Below are 16,544 nucleotides of genomic sequence, written 5' to 3'. Positions count from 1 at the left end.
GAGATTGTTATTAGTATTATAAATATTTTTTCGGCACTGTACACATCACGGTAAGTAAAACTTTTTTAAAAAAATATATTATGATTACGTATTTAATTACGATATCGAAATGAAACGTCAAAATTTGCGCGGGTTTTTGGGTACCAAACAATTGCATCATTCTGTGTTCGTTGTCTTTATTTATTCTTGAGCAAAAATCGTCGAAAATATCAATATGTAACGTGAAAGAAATACGCATTTTAACGTAAAACACGAATTAGATTCCTTTTTTTGAATGTGAATGTTAATTAAATGTTTTTTTGTGATTTTACAGGGAAAAAGATATGACAATTTTTACTTTGGCGATGACGGTCACAAATACCGAGGAGGCGGCGCTCAATTTTTGTCACTTGAATAATTTCATACCACAGAATAAAATATGCAGCCAGTGTAATGGTAATATGAAAAAGTACACCAACAAGAAATTGACCACCGGATTTACCTTTGCTTGTCGTAATTGTCCGGCAAACGACGGTAAAACAAGGAATGAGAGCCCACTCGGAAGTTCTTTTGAGCAATGTAGCCTGGCCATTTCGACCATTATAAAAATGATTTCTACGTGGTCGAAAGGGTTTCCGGTTAATCTGCTCATGAGCGAATGCGACAGTAGCTACCTCCGAGAGATGTGTTCGTCTTTCCATGATAACCTTCCTGCGATAGGTGGCGTAGGAAAGGTTGTCGAGATTGACAAATCCGTTTTCGCACGGAGAAAGTATAACCGTGGTCGGTTAGTTCCCGAACTGTGATTTTCGGCGGAGTAGAGAGAAGTAAGAGTTTCTTTCACACCAAATAGAAACATTATGCAACAAACCGATCTAAATATTTTCCATAAATTACAGGTGATGGTGACGGACCACAAAAATGCTTCTTTTAAATAGTTGATAATCGGAAGCGCCGAACTTTGTGGCCCATAATAATGCAGAGGATTGCCCGGGTAAAAAAAATATTTATTTATTTGACAAGGAAATATATTTAATGTTGAAAATCAAATTAAAAATGTGTATTTTACTTTCAAGGAACGCGGATCATAAGCGACGGGTGGAGCGCCTATGCTGGTTTAGATCGTTTGCTAGGGTACAACTATTCGCGTGATGTGATTAATCACAGCGGGCAATACGTTGACCCTGACGATCGAACTATCCACTCAAATACGATAGAGGGGCTCTGGCGTGTAGTAAAGCACAACCATCTTCCCACTAGGGGAACAAAGCGAAAACAATTACACTCTCGATTGGCAGAGTTTGTTTTCAGGAGGAACTACAGTGGTTCAGTTTTTAATGCGACAATTTCGCACATTGCGATCTTTTATCCCGGATCTAAACCGCTGGCAGATAGTAAGAAGTTGGAGAGGGAGAGAAAGAGAAGAATAGCAGAAAGTGTACAAGAATTGGACACAGCGCTTCAGTTCCTGATCAACAGTTGAATTATACCAGTCGAAACCTAAGTTGATGAGGCTACAGAAAATGAATCTGAGTCTGGACGTCAGACAGATCCTGAAGGCGACTCTGAAAACGACAGTGAATTCTTAAAATATTGTGTTTTAATTTACTACATTATTCCAATGCCCCCCTCCCCCCCCCCTAACCTTACTAACACCCACATCCCTATCCAAAAATATTTACGATAAAACATTTTTTAGTCACCTACACGGTCGTTTTATTTAATTTTAAAATAAAAAAATTATTTCAACGAACAAAATGTGATTTCTTTATTATTATAAGGGATTTACTTCAATTATAAAGTTATCACTCAGATCCATTTTTGAATAAACAAAGATATTACTTTAAAAAAATAATTTTCATAATAAAAAACAGAAAACAGTCGACAATTTGAAAGAATTAATTTCTTGTAATGAATTAGCAAGATATTAACAATCAAAAAAAGATATTGTTATTCGTTTAAATACTAACTAAAAGAATAAGGTAGGTACTTTTTTCATTTATGTCTATTAACTACTGCAATGTTGGCCAACCTTCTTGGCATAATTGTCCCCAATCACAGTTAAAAAATGTCATTTGTACATTAGCGCGCGAAATTTAAACGGGATGTACTTATTACTCACAAAACCTAGAAATTTATTAGTATTTTATAATAACTGTTGTTGGCGTTTTGGGTTTTGTATTTCACCTTTATCCCATGAATGTAAAATGTGGAAAAAATGTTTTAAACCGAGTTGTGGTCCCGTGGCTAGTGTCTCGGACACGCGGATATATTGTATCGAATAAATTACGCATTTTGTGTGCTTAAAACTAACACCGACAATTATTTTGAATTTGATTGTTTTCTCTTGACCAATTTTGTTTTGGCAATGCCTTTAATTTATTTATTTTAGCGAAGTGTTTATCTACTTTTGTCGATCAAAACATTTCTAACCTTTGAAAAATCGTAATCGACCCGTGGCAAAATACAAATTATGTTAACAGTTCTTCTTAATATTTTTTTTTGGCTTTTTCACCTCTCAACCGTTAAGATGATAATAGTAAAACCAAGGTGTGCTTTCAAGATCCGAACGGCGAAATAATATTATTTATTATTAGAATTGTTGACATATATTTGAAGCAATGCTGCATTCACGTTGCTTTATTTCTGACAGTTCAACTGTTCTGTTTTTCTGTGGTTATGTCTACTGTCATCTGTCATGTATTGGAGTGCCCAGGTTTCTAAAGCTAGGGTTTCCTAGGACAGCGGTGCCCGTATTTTAACGGCCGTAGTGAACGGTGATGCAGTGGACAGCCATCGTAAAGGTGATTAGAGAGTGGTTTCCTAGGAAAACGGTGTTAAATGGTGTTGATAACACCGTTTTCCTAGAAAGCCACACTCTTAACTTTGAACTTAAAATATAAAACAAATTTTATGTGACACAAAACGGATATTTTTGTATCATGTTAAAAAATATTTGATGTTTTAAAGATAATGTCGTTCAAATGTCCCCCACGGCGTTGTTTAATCCGAGGTCTAATTTTTATTAGTTCTTTTATTGGATGACCAAAGTAGGGTAAAAAATTCTACCCTGGCAACACTAACGAAATTTACGATAGAATTAAGAAGAGTCCAGAAACCACATCAAACAGAAGGCGACTAAACTATGTACTCATAAATAAGTAGGTTTACGTTTTGACCCATTAGTTTATTTGAAGACGTCGCTCAGTGCGCAACTCCTGATTTGAATTCAACTATGCCGTGTTGTGTACTTTTAAAGTGTAGAAATACTGCTAGGATCTCCAAGAAACAGGATGGTATCACATTTCATGTGTAATTAGCAAACGAATGTTTAAGTAGCAAATACATTACTTAAAAATTGAATTATTTTTCCATCTTGTCAGATTGTCGAAGAAACAAAATGGAAATTTCGTTAGTGTTGCCAGGGTAGTAATTTTTTTACCCTATTTGCTCATCTAATGAGAGAACTAATAAAAATTGGCCCTCGGATTGAACAACTCTGTGGTGGACATTTGACCGACATTATCTTTAAAACATCAAATATTATTTAACATGATATAAAAGTATCCGTTTTATGCAAAATAAGTTTTATGATTTATGTTTAAAGTTTCTTTAATTCAATTAATCTTATTAAATAACCCTTTACTTATCTATTCTGTTGTGTCAATCAATATTTCCGCGTGCACAAAAAGTTTTGAGAAATTACAGATTGCTTTTTTTTACCTTACATTTGTTATTTTTTTCCCATCAAGCAACATTACGCGGCGACAACACGAATGCGCGCGGTGAAAGTAGGGCATAGTGGGGGGATTATTGGATACAGTCCGATGTATTCAAATATGATTCTACGCTCCTTCTGCACTATTCTTATTTCTATGTTCTAACCATTTCGTTTTGATTCAAATAAATCAGTAACATTTCACATCTGATTACAATTGTCCCGACATCGATAACAAAAAGCGATACTGCGACAAAATTCACTCGTTTATACCAAGACCGTACGTTATGTTTACCCGCGATGAAATTAATGTGCAAATAAAACATAGAATTAAGAATAGTCCAGAGGAGCGTAGTCATATATGAATACATCGGTGTCCAAAAAGCCCCACTTTCACCGCACGCATGCGTGAAGTCTTTAACGATACAGAATTTAATGGCACAGATATATTACCAAAAATATTAAATTTATCAAAACTGCCATAGGTAATAAATTGTCTTTGTCCGCATCCTCCTCTCCGTTGCTCTCTATCCCTGAATAAATATAAGTTTTATAGTGAGAAGATCTTTTAATATAATTATGTTTCCCCGTACTGCGGGCCAACTGTTTGTGACACCTGATTTTTATAATCCGAATCATTTCTATCAAACTTATATGTTATTCAATATGTATTTGTATGTTCGTTTTGAATCAACGTTCGCGTATTGTCAAACCTTATTTTATTGTTGACATTATATCGTATTTACTGCATTTTGTGGTTACTTACCGTACTCGTATTGTATGGGACTCGTCGCACATTATTCATTCAGTGTGTATCAGTTAAATTTTAAAATAAAATGCCTTTTTCAGAATACGATTTTGAAATTTAACATACTTTTAAAAAATACAATTTATAACATTTCTTGATTTGAATTTTTACAAAAAGGTTTCAAACTTTTTACCCAGCCCTTTCTTGTACCATTTTTATTATAATTACAAGTTTTAAACAATTATTTTTTATACTTACACACACGCACCCTCTCCCTCATTTCACACACATACAATTACGTAAACTCTTTTCTTATATATTATGTGTCATTAGATTTACAGTGGATTTTTTTAATTGGCTCTAGTATTGTTAATATTTTTCTACTTATTTTGCTTATGTAATAGCTGTAAAAAACCCAAAATAAGACAAGACAAGACAAGACAAGACAAGACAAGACAAGACAAGACAAGACAAGACAAGACAAGACAAGACAAGACAAGACAAGACAAGACAAGACAAGACAAGACAAGACAAGACAAGACAAGACAAGACAAGACAAGACAAGACAAGACAAGACAAGACAAGACAAGACAAGACAAGACAAGACAAGACAAGACAAGACAAGACAAGACAAGACAAGACAAGACAAGACAAGACAAGACAAGACAAGACAAGACAAGACAAGACAAGACAAGACAAGACAAGACAAGACAAGACAAGACAAGACAAGACAAGACAAGACAAGACAAGACAAGACAAGACAAGACAAGACAAGACAAGACAAGACAAGACAAGACAAGACAAGACAAGACAAGACAAGACAAGACAAGACAAGACAAGACAAGACAAGACAAGACAAGACAAGACAAGACAAGACAAGACAAGACAAGACAAGACAAGACAAGACAAGACAAGACAAGACAAGACAAGACAAGACAAGACAAGACAAGACAAGACAAGACAAGACAAGACAAGACAAGACAAGACAAGACAAGACAAGACAAGACAAGACAAGACAAGACAAGACAAGACAAGACAAGACAAGACAAGACAAGACAAGACAAGACAAGACAAGACAAGACAAGACAAGACAAGACAAGACAAGACAAGACAAGACAAGACAAGACAAGACAAGACAAGACAAGACAAGACAAGACAAGACAAGACAAGACAAGACAAGACAAGACAAGACAAGACAAGACAAGACAAGACAAGACAAGACAAGACAAGACAAGACAAGACAAGACAAGACAAGACAAGACAAGACAAGACAAGACAAGACAAGACAAGACAAAGTCGTCACGTAATGTAACACAACATGTCATGTTCTTCTATTTTTTCAGTAACCCATGGTTTTCCAGAACTTTTTGAATTAGACGATTATGATGAATGCTTACTTGACCCTAATGGACTTTTCTGCTTGGTGGATATTGAATTGACCTCAGATGAAGCTTCCGATTTGTGGTACAGAATTAAGGTAAATGTGATAAGTAAACTTTTATCGATTGAATTTCGATGCAAAAATAAGCAAGACGTCTACGAATTATTCAGTTCAGATCAGTGCCAAAAATCGGCGTTTATTTTAGTAAATAATAGAATTAGGTGTAGAACAATAATGTAAAATTTAATTAGAATTAAAGTATTAGCAAACATATTAAATACCTACTGTCTATACTTCAAAGGTGTCAAAAATTACAATAATATCCGCAATGTACTAAAAAACTATTAAAATTAATATATCTATGAATAAATTCAAAGTAAATCTAAAGAATTTTTTTGAACAAGTGTAAAAACTTAATTAAATTTTATTATATTAGTATGAATGTATTATTATTTTCTGTTTATATTTATATATCCTGTGTTTTTTTTTTTTTCATGTGCTCGTATACTCAAAATTATAAAAACGAATATAATATAATAAATAAACAACTATAACAGTGTAAGTCACTCTCCGAGCACAAGAGTTGGTCTCTTTTTTGGAGAGTTACAGTTATAACATTTACTAGATGTATAAAAGTAGATTTGTATAGAATAAAAAAAACATGTACCATTTATGAAATTTATTAATAAATAAAAAAAATTGAAATCTTACATAAAAAACTCAAAAGTTATAAAATGAAAGCTGATGAAAAATAGTAGAATCCGGTGACAAAATAACATTTTTTAAAATACAACATTTTGACACAAAAAATATAAATCACATTCAAATTTTTAATTGCTGCTCGTTGGAGGTATATTTTGAAATAGGTTGCTATTTTTAAAAGCCACTCTTTTATATAAATTTTAAATTTATTTTTGGCTTAGCATAATATATCTTGTGGGAGCATATTGTGTACACGATGGCCTATAAAAATCCAATGCCTTTGGGCAAAATAAGTTTTCACCGGTGGAATGTTCATTTTGCCTTCATTTAGATCGAGTGCTTTTAGTATGGGTGATGTTTCGGATTCATTTTCTTTTATTCAAGTGTCAAGCCATTCCTTCCTTTGATTCCGGTGGTCCTTGTTTTGAATCCCAATGTACCTACTTCTCCCTGACGGCGAGTCAAGAAAGCAACGCGTAACAACACAACGAAAAAACCGTACCGCGAACAACAGCGAAAACCGTACAGCGAGCGTGACAGTGATTTCGAATCACCAACATATAAGAAAACGTGCAAAGTGACCAGTGCAAACGATAACGGTGTCTTTCTGGACCAGTGCCAAAGGGAGGAAACCGTAAGTCCTTACTCCTTTCATTAATTCCAGGATTGACACTCAAAACCATAACGTCAATTAGTTTACCTAAAATCAAACGTTCCCTGTTTTCTTCGAACACGCGTATCGCGAGAGGGCAGGCCTTGTTTACAGTCCCGAGGTCGAAGGTATCGAGCATCCAACAGGTGATGATGAGTGATGTTTTATTTGTATATATTTCTACCAAGTGTCTTTAAATATAATTGTCTTACATTTAATATTTTGACTTTACAAATATTGACTTCACAACGGAAAGGCTTTTAGAATATAACTCTAATAATTGCCTTTTGCAACTTTATTAATGGGTCAAGTATGGTGATTGCTACTGCATTCAACCTTTAAACCATTACCTTTATTCAGCCATTATTTCATATTATTTAGGCACAAAGAAATGTATTATTACCGAACATTATATTTTTATACTTTTCTCATCATTATAAAATGACCGTTCATATTACGATCGATAGTACATACTAGTGGCGCACGGTAATTTATTTTGGGGCAATCTACAAAAAATGTTCATTAAATTGTATCATTTAAGTCGATAATATATAGAAGTAATATGACTATAATTTGTTTCTGTGGTTCTGTGAAAATCATCTCAAATAACAATAATCATTATTTTCGCGATATACTTACATAGCTTTATTCTACACTATTTTAATACAACACTTGTTCAAAAGTTTATTTAAAATTACCAGAGTGGTATTCAGTAGATATCCGCATTAAGATTGAAATGTCAACACGGGCCGATTTCTTTTAAAATTATTCATTCTAAAAACGGCAGCTACTAACGCCACATGTCCTATGTGATACATACTAGTATGTCAAATGTCAACGGTATCATGTCAAAGTAAAATAGTCCTTCGGAAATTATGTTCAAAATTCTAATTTACAAATAGAGAATCTTCAAACAATATGTGTAATCTGCAAGCCTGTTTTACTACAGGAAGAAAAAATCAGACCGCGTTTCAGCATTTGAGGTTTTGTATACATACTCAAAAAAGTTTACTTCTTAATGCCGCGCCCTGAGCTCTCAAAAATGATGACACTTTACACATGCCCAACGCGTATTTAGTCATTCTCTAACCGTCAGCCGGGTTTCGACGTGACCTTGACATTTAATTCGAAACCAAAATTCTTGAATCTGTGGTGAAAGCGTATAAAAACCGTTCGGATAATTAAAATTTAAAAATCCTTTATAGCAAATTATGAAATTACTTACCAACTAAATTAAACATTTTGCAAGGTAAAACAAAACTGCAACTAAACCCTAATGAAACTCTTGGGTTGAAATCAGTTTCAGACTATTTCCACAAACGGCGCAACGTGATGAAATTTTCGTAGTCATTGGTTTTCTCTAAGAGGTCTGCTCTCAATCTATTTCAATATGTCAAGTTCAAGGGATGAAGATATTGTTGTTATGTATTTATATCTTCGACAAGCAAGGAGGCGTAAAAGAAGAAACTCATTATTCCCACCCCAGCCCATTTACCACTTGACGACAGTAATAATGCAATTCCATTTTACTTTGTTGGAGATGAAGTCTTTCCATTGGAAACATATTTAATGAGACCATTTCCATGAAGAACTGCTACTCACACCACACGTATCTTTAATTACCGACTGTCCCGTGCTAGAAAAAGTGTTGAATGTGCTTTTGGCATGTTAACAGAAAAATTCATGCTTTTAGAATCACCGATTCCTTGTCAAATACCTGAGCTGGTCAGTAATATAGTCAAAAGCGCTTGTGTCTTTAACAATTTTGTGAGATCCAAGGAAGGAAAATCATATCAGTCAGCGAGTATCAATGCGGGAAGTAATCAACGATCCAGTAATATAGTTCCACATAATAAACATTACCCTGGGACCCAATCCTTCAGCTTTATCTTAAAGAAAATATTTAAATAACTACTTTTTAAAACCACAGGTTGCATTGCCCTGGCAATGAAATTATCGTGTTTAGATAATAAGTATGAATAAATATAAATAAACTGATCACTCAGCTGTCATTTTAATTGTTTTTCCAATATTTGCCCATGCTTTATCGGTCTCCGTCTTGCGAAAGTAGCTTGATAAACTTATATTGTACAGACAAGGATACTTTTCTACTTCCAAAACAAAGTCAATATTTTTATTTTCGTCCTCAGCCATTTTGTTGACAGAAAAAACAGGGCCAAAACGCGACACGAGTTTCCTGCAAGCCAGTTTTAATGTAACTGATTTTAAATGCGTTTCAAATGGGTTTTAAACTTGTTGCGTCGTTTGTGGTTTCCTATAGAACTATATGTTTTTTTTAAATCTTACAGAGTGTTAGTTCATACAACAAAGTATTCTTCCGCCATGACATCTTACACCGGGGAGTCTGTGTCACCAAGAGATGCAACATGTCAGGTGTCTCCCCCACAACGTTGCATGCAGATAGCCGAGTACGGCGGGCAGTACTGGCGGAGTGGGCGAACAGAGATATGAAGGAACAATTTGGCTTCAATGCAAATGTGACTATCAAAAGATGTTCTGATAGAAATGAAAATAAGGAAATTAGTACCGGTGCGATTGTGTACACTGCAATTATTGCCGGAATAATTCTGCTTGGCATAGTTTCCAGTTTTGTCACGAAACCAGGAGACGAAATAAAAGGTACAAATTTGTGTTTTTATTAACTCCTCAGACTGAATCTGTTTCACACAAACACTGGTCACATAACAGCATTTCTGACTCTCTTGTTATGAGTTCTATCTTCGTGCTCTCTCTTACACAGAATTATAATAGTCCAGAAACCGCCTTCGCGCATCACATGTTTGGCCTTGATAGTGGTGACGTCAAGATTCGTGATAATGTTCTTAACAAATTTGAATTGTCAGGAACAAATTAATGAACATGATCGTGACGTTTTAGGGGCGTGGCCGTTTTTGCGGGAATTACAAATTTCTAATTTAAAAATACTTATTTATGCTACTAATAAATAAAAAATAAAAATAATTACTGGACAGTATTTCACTTTTTTTTGCACCACAACAGGCCATAAGGCCCAATTATGGTGGTGAATTACATCACAGAACACCTAGGCTTGAGAAAAATCACATTTTATTTTTTTGTGTTCTCACCGGGAATTGTTTACATTTTTATTAGGAAAAATATATTACAAAAATAGTAATAATACATTGCATTTCTTGGGTTAATCAATTTATATCATATTCCATACAGCAAGCCAGTTGCACCTCTATCGACCAAAATTATTGCTACCGGATTACAGAAGCTTGCGTGGCCAAAGATAAAACATGAATTTCATTACGTCTCCGAACTCCAAATTTCAGATTTACCTAAGAAAAATTTAACTTACGATTACAGTAAAATCTTGCAGCTTTCCTAAATTCTAGGTTATTCTTCCGTATCCATATATACTTTAAAAATAATGTTTGAGTTATGATAAAAACGTTACTAGTAAATTTAATATTACTAGTAATTGAATAGTGTCAAGAGTAAATTATGGGTTAAAGACTAATAAAATGTATAACTTACACCGATTTGTGAATATTAAAGTGATATATAAATCGATAAAGGAAAGATTCTTAAAATGCAATTATTAGTGAACTATCGTTTTCGGTGAGAAATACTTTTGAATAATTAAGATTTTATCATTATTTACTAAGAATTAGTGATTTACTTCAAGACAAGTAACGGTAGTCACAATTAAGCGAAAATTATCGGTACGCTAATAACAACACAAATTTATAAATTACTTTTCCGACGATTAAACTTGTATATGAAATAGCCATGCGGATAAGTCGTTGCTTTCTAACGATTAGGGTTGGGGTTCGAGTCCTCGCAGGTTCCAGTTTTTTGCAACTATGTTTTTTTTTGTTAATTAAATGTTTGTGTTAAATTAGAAAATATTTTAACTGAAACTATTAGCCGCTAGTGCCATTTGTTATAGATTATTTATCAAATATAAAATAGACCCTTTTTTATGGGCCATACTACCGCTATAGACATAATAGAATTTTTGCAGCTTACCAATCTAAAAACTCACCGCTCGGTATTACTGCAAGGCATGCTTGCTTATTGTACAGCGTCCTTGAGGTGATTTTTACAAAAATTGCGCTACGTAAATTATCGTAAATATATATTTTTTAAAGATGACTACTAATTTAATTTTCAGGAATGTTTTATGGGATCCTGTGCGCATTCAACACTCGTCAGAATTTTAACTATCTAACTACAAAATTTGAGAAAGAGCATTGGGTTCTTGGTTTACACCGCATACGTCCTTTTATTTCGATACTTATTGTTTTTTCTCATTTCTACATTTTGACCTACAATGTTTATTTTAAAAATCCGGAAGTCCTCGAAGCAGTGAGTTTTCATTTTATATTATTTAATAACATTTTATTGGTTTCCGTATCCGGCTGGAATGAAATTTGCAGTTCTTTGTATGAAACAGAACTAAAGTCTGTTCATTACTACAATAATATTCAAATAAACAAACCAGTAGCTCAACCACAAATAACTATCTACTTATTGAACTGTTTTACTTGTGTTTCAGTTCATGAAAAAAAAAACATAATATGTGTATCCAACATTCACTAATTATTATATTTTTGATAATAATAATAGTCTTTATTTGGCATTTTAAGAAAAAAAAAATATTTTTTAAGAAAAAAAAAATTGACATGGCACAAATAATATAATAGACAATGCATACATTAAAAAATACTTTTATATTATATCTAATAGTAGAGTATATTGTGCTGTGTATATTTTCCAATATTAGGTTTTTGTTGCATCTATCTATGTAGGTAAACCGTTCCCAAGATAGATGCAAGTTGCATCCATAGCTAAATCACAAATAACTATCGACGTGCTAATAAGCGACGTAATAAAAATTCCTCACCACGGTTGTTTGTCGTATTCGTGATCACAATGGAACATCCGTGAACACCTAATATTAAATGTCAAAATATTTACGTTTCACGACGTATAATCCTGCTGCGCAATCACATATTTGAATTTCACTGGTGTAAATATGGAAAATATTCCAAAACTGCTATTGTTATTTATTTATTTATTAATTATCATGTTATTCATTGCATTTAGCCGGCGCGGCGGTTGGCGAGCCAAATGTCAAGAAAAGCAGTCACCATAGTAATTGCAATTTCATTTTCATTTTTTTGTATTAAGATACTACTTACTATTTTGCAAATGCAATATGTTGAATTATTTTTTATAGTAAACGCCAATTTTTGCCAGTCAACCGTATTTATTTACGAGGAAAACAAAAACCAAACCGACACGAGCAACGTCAACACGTAGAGATTACACACGCGTTGACTTATTACTGCGATAACTGAAGCATGTTCATTATTGTTCATTGTGATTGCTCAAATGCTCAGCGTGTTTTTAAGCACGTCGATGGTTATTTGTCGTTGAGCTACAGTTGCTAAATCCAAGATGTTTATCGACGTGGTAAAGGAGGGCTTCACAAGAGTCAAAGAATTCAAAGATAAAGCGTGGTGGTATAAAAAGGTACCACGCATTCAATGTTTTTTTTAAATACTAGAACCGTGGTATACATTAATTACCACTTAACCACTTTAATGATACAATATAGACATTACAGTATCCACATATTAATACATAGACATGCTTTGAGCCCTCAAAAATGATGACACTTAACTCATGTCCAGCGCGTATTTAATCGTTCTTTGATCGCCAGCTAGGCATGACGTTTAGAATCGAAACAAAAATGCCTACTTGTGTCATGAAAACGTGTAACAACTTTTCTCGGATAAACATTGAAAAAGGATTGTATTACTTTTCATTGGCGATGAGTGATTAACAAAGATTAAAACAATTAATATTTAAATGTAAAGATTGTATTTTGTGAACGTCAAACTATGCCTGGCGGCGCAATTGCTAAGCTCCTCTTAGAAACAGTGATTCACTAAAAAGAATACGCATAGAATTAAGAATAGTCCAGAAACCGCATACGCGCGTCAAACAGAAGGCGACTAAACTACTCATAAAGGAGTAGTTTTACGTTTTGACCCATTAGTTTCTTTATAGACGTCGCTCAGTACGCAACTCCCGATTTGAATTCAACTATGCCGAGTTGGGTCGTTTTAAAGTGTAGAAATACTGCTGGGATCTTAAAGAAATAGGATGGGATCACATTTCATGTGTAATTAGCAAATGCATGTGTAAGTAGCAAATGCATTACTTAAAAATTGAATTATTTTTCCATCTGTCAGATTGTCGAAAAAAACAAAATGGATATATCGTTATTGTTGCCAGGGTAGTAAATTTTTTTACCCTACTTTGCTGATATAATGAAAGAACTAATAAAAATTAGACCTCGGATTGAACAACGCCCTGGTGGATATTTGAACGACATTATCTTTAAACCATCAAATATTATTTAACATGATATAAAAATATCAATTTTATGTAAAATATTTTTTTTAATATATTTTAAGTTCAAAGTTCATTAATTCAATTACTCTTACTAAATGACCCTTTACCTATCTACTCTGTTGTGTCAATCAATATTTCCGCGTGCACAATAAAATTTTAGATAAGTTAACAGATTGCTTTTTTTTTTACCTTACATTTGTGTTATGATTATATTTTTTCCCATGGTGCAACATTACGCGGCGACATCACGAATGCGCGCGGCGAAAGTGACAAGAAGTTGTACTTATATTTCTTTCTTTTCTAGATCGTATATATAATAAATAAATAAATTGAATACACAAAACATTTATTGTATCCAATTTCCCGTAGGGGTGAAGTTCCTCATTTTCCAGTTGCCTGCGAGTATTTTTTATTTCCCTAATTTTCCACAGCCAGATTTTGATTTCTCTTTTGAAACATTGTTTTTTATCGTTTATGTGGAAGTACCTATATTAAACAATTTGCAGAAAAATAATCTTCCCACGTTCGACCAAATGTTGTGTCGAAGGGAGGAATATTAACAACGATATTATTTCTCGCCTTTGTTCTTGAGGTATTCAGGTCCCCGAGCTGGGAAATGACGACGTTCATCTCTAAATCTGTCCAGCAGAATAATTTAAGCAAAATGGTTTCAGGTTCATCAAACAAGACTGGTAAAATTTTTGGTCAACATTACGCTTTATCTCCAAATATTCTTCGTCATGTCAGGTTTGCAATTGACGGTCAACTTTTTAGAGAAAACGAATATCACACCCAACTTCCGTGCCCTAGATCTGGTGCTCGAGAGACTTGGCAGACGATGGCTGAGGTGAGAATAAATAATGCCACCCAATATTTGCAATATTCAGATTTGAACCTTAGGATTCAGCTAGTGGGGGAATGTAGGAATAGGTCAGTGGTGAACGTTATCTTACAAAAATTATTGTTTGTCTTCAAATAGGCAAGAAGAAAGGATTTTAATTTATTTCAACAGAGAGGGAAAACATTTACAGGGCTTATCCTGGGATTGGCTGGTTTGAGTGGCCACTTTACACACTGTGTAACATTCACCATTCTGCCCGTGTTTGAGCATCCACATTTCCTCAACTCTTCCATCTGTTGGCTTTTGTGAAGTAAAAGAGCCGAAACCTTTATCACGTGGGTGAGATTCATCCAGCTGAACCAAATCACCTACTAGACAGTGCCTGAAAATTTTCCAATTTATATACTTCTTCTTTTACTAACTACCTAGTTAATTCAACAATGTTTGAAGAGAACACATTTTTGGAAAGGGAATATGGAAGTCTAGGCATTTACAGGGCTTATGATTGTGATTTGGTTCAGCCGGATGAATCTCACCCACGTGATAAAGGTTTCAGCTCTTTTACTTCACAAAAGTCAACAGGTGTAAGAGTTGAGGAAATGTGGATGTTCGAACATGGGCAGAATGGTGAATGTTACACAGTGTGTAAAGTGGCCACTTCAACCAGCCAATGATAGGTCATAAGCCCTGTAAATGCCTAGACTTCCATATTCCCTTCTTAAAAGTGTTTTCCCTATCTGTTGAAATAAATTTAAATAAAAATAATTCCCCAGGGAGGAAATCCAGCCAGTCTGCAAGCATTTGGACATTCTCAAACATTGTTGAACAAAAAATTAATTAAGTTTTACGTGTTTATCAAACAATTAAATAACAAATGAGACAAAACAAGGTTTTGAGTATATTCGAAGTTTGTAGGCAGGATGGATTTTCTCCCTAGGGAGTTATTTAAATCTAATTTTTTTGCAACGCGGAGAGAACACATTTTTGATATAGGAATATGGAAGTCTAGGGATTTGAAAAGCTTATGAACTATAAGTGGCTGGTTTAAGTGGCCACTGTACACAGTAACATTCACCCTTCTGCCTATGTTTAAACATCCACATTTCCTCAACTCTTCCATCTGTTGACTGGTGGCAAAAAGAAACAAGTTGAGGGCATTTTCTGCGTTTGTGGAGAGGTGAGTTCAGAGGTGGGACTTGTTGGGGGGCCCTCAATCTCAACCGAGGTAACCTCTGGCCTACTGCACCTGTAAATAACATATATACGGGAGGAATGGATCCCATACTGGTCGAGGTGCAGAACTCTTGTCTGTGCCGTTTTTGTCCCGATCTAAGGGCAGGTGGGGATAATTAATCCTTTACTAAACAGGAGTCACCGGACGTCTCTGAGGCCTGAGGTTTTTGATTGCGGGTGCCCTGGTCAGTGGATATATTTTGCTGAAGACTTCACTGAGCACGGAATACACATCTCCTTTATTACTTTCGCTTGATGAGGTAAAATTCTTTAATAATTACAGTTTGAGTTGGTATGAGTGGTGGCTGTTACTGCCGTACAAAAGTTGGTTTGTAACCAGTAGTCTTTGGGTAAGTCTGCTGCATTTGGGTGCGCCGCCGGTGACTGGCCTTGAGGGTCACCTGGGGGCGTTCTGGTGCTCCAAAGAGTAGATACTAACGTTTTCTATCACTGTCGACATAAAGGGGTTGGAACTTGGTGATAGATTTATATTATTTATACTTCCTCTTGTCCCTACCTTGAGGACGAGGAGGGGGGAGACGGGGGGTTTAGAGCTACAGTGAAAGGAACATTGAAAGATGTAAATGTAAATATTTGTACGCGCTTTTTCTTACTAATTTTGGTTGGTAGAGAAAGAAATATAATCAATTCGTAATGAAAAAAAGATTTGCTTGCTTGTATCAGTGCATTCGAAGAAAGACATTAAGTTTTTACAACGGATTCGAGTGTGTGGTAGATGGCTTTCAATGTTGACTTTTTTGGAGTACAATAGTCAAAATCTTTACCACGTAGGTAAGATTCATTCGGCTGAACCATTTCACCTAGAGGCAACGCCTGAAAACAATTTTTCAATTTTCACACTTCTCATACCAGTTA

The 16,544-nt window shown here is 34.6% G+C and overlaps 1 protein-coding gene across 5 annotated transcripts in view; it reads left to right on the top strand.

Moving 5' to 3' along the window:
* Positions 1-16,544, top strand: part of LOC148275287 (nose resistant to fluoxetine protein 6-like) — a 34,821-nt gene that overhangs the window by 7,680 nt on the left and 10,597 nt on the right. For 2 of the 5 annotated variants that reach the window (XM_088235893.1, XM_088235894.1), the window contains exons 2-5: positions 5,789-5,922; positions 9,490-9,820; positions 11,343-11,536; positions 14,269-14,441. In XM_088235893.1, coding sequence (XP_088092019.1) covers positions 5,789-5,922; positions 9,490-9,820; positions 11,343-11,536; positions 14,269-14,441 — 832 coding nt within the window. Of the gene's footprint in view, positions 1-2,658; positions 2,784-5,788; positions 5,923-9,489; positions 9,821-11,342; positions 11,537-14,268; positions 14,442-16,544 lie in introns of those variants that run through there. The other 3 variants (XM_088235896.1, XM_088235897.1, XM_088235895.1) reach the window with 3 other exon arrangements.

Source organism: Micrasema longulum, unplaced genomic scaffold (genome assembly GCF_059751315.1).
Source record: "Micrasema longulum isolate JH-2025_06_02 unplaced genomic scaffold, ASM5975131v1 h1tg001467l, whole genome shotgun sequence".
NCBI lineage: Eukaryota > Metazoa > Arthropoda > Insecta > Trichoptera > Brachycentridae > Micrasema > Micrasema longulum.
This window is presented reverse-complemented; position numbering and strand designations above follow the sequence as displayed.